At 40.9% G+C, this 8,721-nt stretch overlaps 1 protein-coding gene across 1 annotated transcript in view; it reads left to right on the forward strand.

Annotated features, from left to right (window-relative positions):
* The first annotated feature begins 4,243 nt into the window (after positions 1-4,243).
* Positions 4,244-8,721, forward strand: part of LOC308326360 (segment polarity protein dishevelled homolog DVL-3-like) — a 21,564-nt gene continuing 17,086 nt past the window's right edge. The window contains exons 1-2 of the mRNA XM_080779180.1: positions 4,244-4,772; positions 7,056-7,125. Of these exons, the coding sequence (XP_080635306.1) occupies positions 4,612-4,772; positions 7,056-7,125 (231 nt within the window). The 5' untranslated portion in view covers positions 4,244-4,611. The remainder of the gene's footprint in view (positions 4,773-7,055; positions 7,126-8,721) is intronic.

The raw sequence follows: 8,721 nt of genomic DNA on the forward strand, positions 1-8,721 counted from the left end.
GTGTTTTTATTAGTAGGTATCGTTATTTTATCTTTATAATAACGTGTTTTTATTCTCGTAGTGAACGGTTGGTGATTCTTTAACACGAACTGTTGATTAATTTAAACTAAGAACACTTTCATTACAACTAAATGAAATGCAGGACGTTAAAAATAATTTAAGGAGCTAGCCTAGCATGCCAACATGCTACCGGATGTAAACACAAACGTCAGCCATCCATGGCACTGTTTCTCTAGCAAATCAAAGCTAGTAAATTTAAGACGATCTTTTCAAAATAAGAGTATCCTCTAGAGTATTGAAAAAAATAGCGGGTTGTAGAGGAGGTCTCCCCGGACATGTGCGTACGGTATGTCACACTAGTCGATACATAGTAGGGATTTTTGTCCAGCGTCCACTTTATAAAAATCTATGCACTCCAGTCAGTGAATAGCATTTATCCATTTAGATAACTTTTTTACGTTATTTAATTGCTTATTCTTACACAGAAACATAATGTGTGTCTTTACAATAACTGTAATATAATAATAATGCTAATAATGTCATGTAATAATTATTTAATTTTACGGCACTTTTAATCTGAAAGCAACCGGTTGATTTGCTAACTCTCACACAGGAAACTCTAGATTTGCCAAAAAGACGGAGCCCTGATCGGGGAACATCGGCTGTTTTCGGAGCGTTACGTCACCCTCGGTTCTGGGTATGCTGAGCATGCGCAGTTTGCGTAAATTGCATTAGCTTCAGAGTTAGCTTTATTTGTACTTTATGGCTGTTATTAAATTTATGTCACCGTGTCACGTGTTTTATTGTACTAAAGGATGTCATATTATTTAACACAAACTGTCGATTCAAATAAAGAACATTTTATAACAAAAACTCTTGTTTTAGTTTTACATTAAATATCAGAAGCTATTTAGGCAAGCTGAGCTAGGCTAGCCGGCTAGCCGGCAGATGTAAACACTAAAGAATAGCCGATCTACAAGCCCATAACGCGTCTCTGATGCGACTCGTTGTGAGCTTGTAGATCTGCTTCCAGTTGTTCTTCGTGATGCACTATGCGACTGTCCCTTATCACCACCAGATGGCAGAAAAGCATACATTTAGCCTATAATTTCAAATTGAGCCGCAATGAATGTTTTAATTTTAGAAGTCTGTGTGATATGAGGAGTTTAAATAATAATAATAATAATAATAATAATAATAATAATAATAATAATAATAATAATAATAATAATAATAATAATGAAAATGAAAATGAAAATGAAAATGAAAATGAACATCCCACTCCACTGACACATGCCTTCTCTATTTGAGCGACCACATCAAACACGAGGTGGATGCTGGAAAATACTGCGGCATGGTCATGCTGGACCTCCAAAAGGCTTTTGACACCGTGAACCACTCCATACTGGTTAACAAGCTTAAAGCTATTGGTTTTGATAGCACATCAGTGAGCTGGATGCAATCCTACCTGGAGGGGAGAGAACAGATGGTGGAAGTGAACGGAACACTGTCCCCCCCCCTCCCAGTGAGCTGTGGCGTCCCACAAGGAAGCATACTAGGGCCTTTACTGTTCCTAATATATGTAAACGACATGACTTCAGCTTGTGACTGCAACTTGTTCCTGTTCGCAGACGACTCAGCACTGCTGGTCTCGGACAGGAACAAACTGCAGGTTGAAAAGACCTTCAGCTCTGAACTCGGTAGAATCTGCACCTGGCTCGCTGATAACAAACTATCCTTACACCTGGGAAAAACTGAATCCATTCTCTTCGGATCAAATAGTAATCTCAAAAAGGCAGATGGCTTCTTGGTTAGAGTTGGTGATGATATTATCACACGGAAGGATCAAATTACCTACCTAGGTTCCATCCTGGAGGCCAATCTTTCCGGTGATAAGATGGCCACCAACGTAATCAAAAAAGTCAATCAAAGAACAAGATTCCTCTACAGGATCTCCTCACTGGTCGACAAAAACACCTTGAAGACCTTAACAGGAGCCCTTGTACAAGGTTTCTTTGACTATGCATCCACCTCCTGGTACCACAGCACCTCAAAGGCCCTTAAAACAAGGCTCCAGACCTCCCAAAACAAACTGGTCAGGCTCCTACTTGGCCTCACCCCCCGAACCCACCTCACCCCTGCCCACTTTGACAGGCTGGGATGGCTTAGGGTCGACGACAGAGTACAGCATCTTGCAATGGGTCTGGTCCACAAGATTAGATACACCACCAAGATACCCATGTACCTGTCTAAATACTTCCTTAATGTAAACGAAGTCCACACCCACAACACCAGAGGGAGTGCAACAAACCATGTACAACCCAGATTCGGCACAAACAAGGGACTAAATTATTTTCGCTCCTATGCGACCAAAATGTGGAACGCCCTACCAACAGTCATTAAGACATGTGAATCCCTTGGCTCCTTCAAAACTGCTCTCAAAGGGCACCTACGGATGGCTGCAATTCGAAACTGGCCTCTGTAAAAGCTGAATTTGTATCTGGATTGTACTATGTTTTTGTATGGACGTGGTGTTGGGTGCCTGCACATATGCACACATGGCATCAACGCATGGTGTTGTGTGCAGGCGCCCTACACTCTGTCTTTGTACTATGGATTGTACTATGTTTTTGTATGGACGTGGTGTTGGGTGCCTGCACATATGCACACATGGCATCAACGCATGGTGTTGTGTGCAGGCGCCCTACACTCTGTCTTTCGTTTTCTTTTCTTTTATCCCCCTGTTCCCCTCACTGTATATATACTTTTTTTCCCTTTTCGCTTCCTATATGATGAATTCCTGTTCTGTTCTTTAACTACATAGAAGTGTCTATTTGTTTGTCTCTAAATGTTTTGATGAATTGAACAATGTGGACCCTGTTGTAAACAAGTGTAAGGCTTAATTGGGTCGTCCACTCACAGTTAACAGTCTTTGTATTGAGTTTGTGCTTGAAATGTACTGTAATTCTGCAAACTGTTAATAAAGATTTCAATCAATCAATCAATCAATCAATCAAAATGATAATAATAATAATAATAATAATAATGATAATGATAATGATAATAATAATAATAAAACATTGATTTCCCTTTCATTGTCCATGTTTATATACATTCTGTAAACTTTACTTTAGATGACACAAATACAAGAAGCACACAAAATATAAAACAGTGACACCACATATTTTCAGATGGGTTTGATTGATTAATTGATTGATTGATTTATTGATTTATTGAATACTTTATTAGTCAGAAATGTAAACAACAGAGTCAAGAGTTTGGTTCCTAAACAGCGGCTCGGGACCCAGGTCCCATTAGTGGGTCGCGGACACGTTGTTTTTGTTTCCTAAATAATTTGTGTTTTAATTATTATTTCAAACATTTTCAAAAAAACATCAATTATTTTCCTTGACATGAACATACTATATGAAAGAAAGTCAGTCATTTGATCTAGGAATTAGATCTGCCTTATTTCTATATAGCTGTAGTACTGTGTAGTGTAGTGTAGTGTAGTACAGCATCTTGCAATGGGTCTGGTCCACAAGATTAGATACACCACCAAGATACCCATGTACCTGTCTAAATACTTCCTTAATGTAAACGAAGTCCACACCCACAACACCAGAGGGAGTGCAACAAACCAGATTGTTCTGACAGATTCGGCACAAACAAGGGACTAAATTATTTTCGCTCCTATGCCACCAAAATGTGGAACGCCCTACCAACAGTCATTAAGACATGTGAATCCCTTGACTCCTTCAAAACCGCTCTCAAAGCCCTCAAAATGTTTTGATGAATTGAACATGGTGGACCCTGTTGTAAACAAGTGTAATGCTTAATTGGGTCGTCCACTCACAGTTAACCGTCTTTGTATTGAGTTTGTGCTGGAAATGTACTGTAATTCTGCAAACTGTTAATAAATATTTCAATCAATCAATCAATCAATAGCATAGTATAGTATAGTATAATATAGTAATTTCATTGAGGAATATAGTTTTTATTTATATAGCACTTCTCACAGAGATAATCTCTCAAAGTGCTTTATAAATAAAAATAACAGAATAATGAATAAATAAAGAACACATTCCTGCTGTTCTCCTCCTCGCCACTAGATGGCGCTGCAGGCTAGCAGCGGTGTGAGTGACGTCACGGCCGGGCTGTGTCCTGGTCAGATGATGGTCACATCCTGCTGTTGTTTGTTGATGTTTCTGTTAACAGATCTATATTACAGCAGCCAGGATCATACAGCCGTAGAGAGAACTTATAGATCTTCCGTATAGCTTAATGTACATTATATATACATATATATATGTATAAATATAGATATATATACATTACATATAGATATATAGATATCTGCTGTTCATGGAGCTCTGAAACACTTTGGAACCTTCCAACGCGTCGACGATAAAGGACCTTATTTTATTAACGTCTCGACGCTAAAGGGTCTTGTTTTATTAACGTCTCGACGCTAATTAAGGATCTTATTTTCCCTGGAATATAAAGGAATAAGGGACCCAGCAGGCCTGGCTGCAGAACGTGATGGTTCGCGGACCCCCTGTTGTTCTTTAACTGTAGGCTGAAGGTGGTGGTCCGCGGACCCCCGTCGTCATGGAGACTAAGATCATCTACCATCTAGACGAGCAGGAGACTCCGTACCTAGTGAAAGTTAACGTTCCCTCCGATGACGTCACTCTGGGAGACTTCAAGAATGTTCTGAAGAATAAACCAAACTACAAATACTTCTTCAAGTCTCTGGACCAAGACTTTGGGTAAAAAATACTCTAAAATACTCCTAAATATACCCTTTAAACAATGTTTTACTAACTTTATAAATACTTCTTAACTTCTCTGGACCAAGACTTTGGGTAAAATACTCCTAAATATCTTTAAACTATGTTTTACTAACTATACATCTCTAGACCAATTAAGACTTTGATAAAATCACCATTTGACTGTCCTACTCAGTCTGTGTCTCTGTGGGCAGTTCAGAAACCAGTCTGTGTCTCATAGGAGGGCTGTGGGCAGTTCAGAAACCAGTCTGTGTCTCATAGGAGGGCTGTGGGCAGTTCAGAAACCAGTATGTGTCTCATAGGAGGGCTGTGGGCAGTTCAGAAACCAGTCTGTGTCTCATAGGAGGGCTGTGGGCGGATCAGAAACCAGTCTGTGTCTCATAGGAGGGCTGTGGGCAGTTCAGAAACCAGTCTGTGTCTCATAGGAGGGCTGTGGGTATTTCAGAAACCAGTCTGTGTCTCATAGGAGGGCTGTGGGCAGTTCAGAAACCAGTCTGTCTCATAGGAGGGCTGTGGGCAGTTCAGAAACCAGTCTGTGTCTCATAGGAGGGCTGTGGGCAGTTCAGAAACCAGTCTGTCTCATAGGAGGGCTGTGGGCAGTTCAGAAACCAGTCTGTGTCTCATAGGAGGGCTGTGGGCAGTTCAGAAACCAGTCTGTGTCTCATAGGAGGGCTGTGGGTAGTTCAGAAACCAGCCTGTGTCTCATAGGAGGGCTGTGGGCAGTTCAGAAACCAGTCTGTGTCTCATAGGAGGGCTGTGGGCAGTTCAGAAACCAGTCTGTGTCTCATAGGAGGGCTGTGAGTAGTTCAAAAACCAGTCTGTGTCTCATAGGAGGGCTGTGGGCAGTTCAGAAACCAGTCTGTGTCTCATAGGAGGGCTGTGGGTAGTTCAGAAACCAGCCTGTGTCTCATAGGAGGGCTGTGGGCAGTTCAGAAACCAGTCTGTGTCTCATAGGAGGGCTGTGGGCAGTGCAGAAACCAGTCTGTGTCTCATAGGAGGGCTGTGGGTAGTTCAAAAACCAGTCTGTGTCTCATAGGAGGGCTGTGGGCAGTTCAGAAACCAGTCTGTGTCTCATAGGAGGGCTGTGGGCAGTTCATAAACCTGTCTGTCTGGGGGCACGGTGGCACAGTTGGTAGTGCTGTCGCCTCACAGCTAGAAGGTTCTGGGTTCGATTACCGCTCGGGACGCTGTGGGTGCTGGCGGCGTGTTTCCTCCTCCGTGTCATCAGTGGCCATACCCGAAGGCGGGGTTGGCGAAAGGGCCTTTCTGTGTGGAGTTTGCATGTTCTCCCCGTGTCCCCTAGGGTAGGTACCCTCACAAAAAACATGCAGTAATCCTGGTCTCCAAACTGCCTCCCCCTGGCCAGCCAGGGTGCCTGATGGAGGGGAAAGGAACTGGTTGGAATAACGTGTTCCTTCCACGCGCTATGTCCAACCAGAGAAACTCCCCCCTGTCAGGTGTAAAGGAGCAACTTGGACACTCAGGCATGAAGGAAGCATGAGTTCAAGTCCGTTGTCCCCTTGTCCCCCATATATGGGGACTAGGTTGGCGGAGGGTGTGTAGAGCCCTGGATCACATTAGATGATTGACACAGGGGTGAAATAAAGGGTTACAAAATCGTGGGATAAAAAATATATATAAAAAAAATAAACCTGTCTGTCTCATAGGAGGGCTAGGGTTAGTGCTGACAGACAGACAGACAGACAGACAGCTGGCTCATATTCAGTCCAGATTTCATTGCTTGTTGTTTTTCAGGGTGGGGCAAAAAAAAAATACTTTTATACACAAGGGTGTCACACAGACAGACAGAGAGACAGACAGACAGACAGACATGTTGTTCTTTCCAACACATGTTGTTGTGATGAACAGTTTCTGGTGAGCAGTGAAAGTGTATTCTTTGTTTTGACTGTTAGGGTATTTTTGTATATAACTTCATAAGCTGATCAGCAGATCTACAAGCTCGTAGCGCGCCACCGAGTGGCGCGCTACGAGCTTGTAGATCTGCTGTTCAATAGCTAAAGCATAACCTAATGCTAACACCAAAAGGCGTTCCCGCCCAGAATGGGTTAAAACAAAGTATTGCAAAGTATTTCATGTTTCTAAAGCAGGAGATGCCATTATTTCATGTTTCTAAAGCAGGAGATGCCATTATTTCATGTTTCTAAAGCAGGAGATGTCATTATCTCATGTTTCTAAAGCAGGAGATGTCATTATCTCATGTTTCTAAAGCAGGAGATCTCATTATCTCATGTTTCTCCTCAGGGTGGTGAAGGAGGAAATCTCAGACGACAACGCGAAGCTGCCTTGCTTTAACGGACGCGTTGTTTCCTGGGTACGTTTAATTCATATCCAATGAATTCATATTTAATTTCATATCCTGGGTGCGTTTAATAACCCTAACCCTATCCTGGGTACGTTTAATAACCTTAACCCTAACCCTATCCTGGGTGCGTTTAATAACCCTAACCCTATCCTGGGTACGTTTAATTCATATCTAATTAATTCATATTTAATTAATATCCTGGGTACGTTTAATAACCCTAACCCTATCCTGGGTACGTTTAATTCAAACGGAAACAAATAGGTGGTGCAGTCGGTACTAGTGCTGTCAGTAAAATGGTAAATGGTGCATTTATATATAGCGCCTTTACATAGATGGTGCATTACATTCACCCATTCACCACAGAAAGGTCCCATGGGGACATGGGGCTACACTACGCCAACGTTTAACGTTAGCTTCCATGCTAGGCTTGCTAGCTGGCATCGACATTAAATAATGTGTTGTATAATATATACAGTATCCTCTGAAGCAACAGATGTTTTCTAATGCTCAGATTGTTCTGGAATTGCTGTGGAATGCACACCCAAAAACGCTTCCTTCGTCTTAGTATTCCCCCTAATAAAGTTGTTTTTATTTGTTTTCATGTAATAATAATAATAGTAATAATAATAATAAAACTTTATTTGTATAGCACCTTTCATGACATGAAATGCAGCTCAAAGTGCTTTACAGAAAAATGGAGAATTAAAGAAAAGCAAGGCAACAACATTAAAAACAAGCAGTAATGCAATACAGTGAGGACATGAATAACAAAAATAAAAAATAAAAGATCAATTAAAAGCAATGTTGTAGAAGTGGGTCTTGAAATTAAAATTCAATTCAGAATCAATAATAACCCCCAGGTTCTTTACTGTACTGTTACTTTCTACAGTCAGGTTACCAAGTCTGCTTATTATTGATTCTTTCTGCTCACTAGAACCGATTATGAGAACTTCTGTCTTATCCTCATTTAGCTTGAGAAAGTTCTCACTCATCCAACATTTGATGCTAGACAGACAGGTCAACAGCAGGTCTAAAGCACAGGGATCATCTGGAGCCACAGAAAGATATAATAGACATTTGAGCTGCACGTTATCTGTTGGTCTTGATCAAGTAGCCTACACCAACGTTTTATAAGCTACGGTAGTCACTGTTCAATGATTCACTGGTACACCAAAATAACAAAATCCATTTGAAAATAAATATCACTGTTCTCAGGTCAAATATTGATATGCAATTAAAATGTGATTTATTTAGAATAATTCATTACAAAGCCTCTGATTAAAACATTTTTAACCAAGCCCTATTTTTCATCTGGGAGCATTTTGACTAAATCATTGTATCTACAGAAGAAACATGAAGCCACACAAATAATGAACTGCATGTATTCAATACATGGGTTAGGGTTACAGTACATTAATTGTATTTCTATTACAATAGGAATACAGGGACAGTGTTTTTAGGGACAGTGTTTTTAGGGACAGTGTTTTTAGGGACAGTGTTTTTAGGGACAGTTTTTTAGGGAACATTCGAGGCAGTAAATCATCAAATCAGGTTAAGGAGCAACTGGAATCACAGGACAGTGAGGAAGACAAGACCTCATTGACC

This window comes from Protomyctophum bolini, assembly GCF_963924005.1.
Source record: "Protomyctophum bolini genome assembly, chromosome: 12".
Lineage (NCBI taxonomy): Eukaryota > Metazoa > Chordata > Actinopteri > Myctophiformes > Myctophidae > Protomyctophum > Protomyctophum bolini.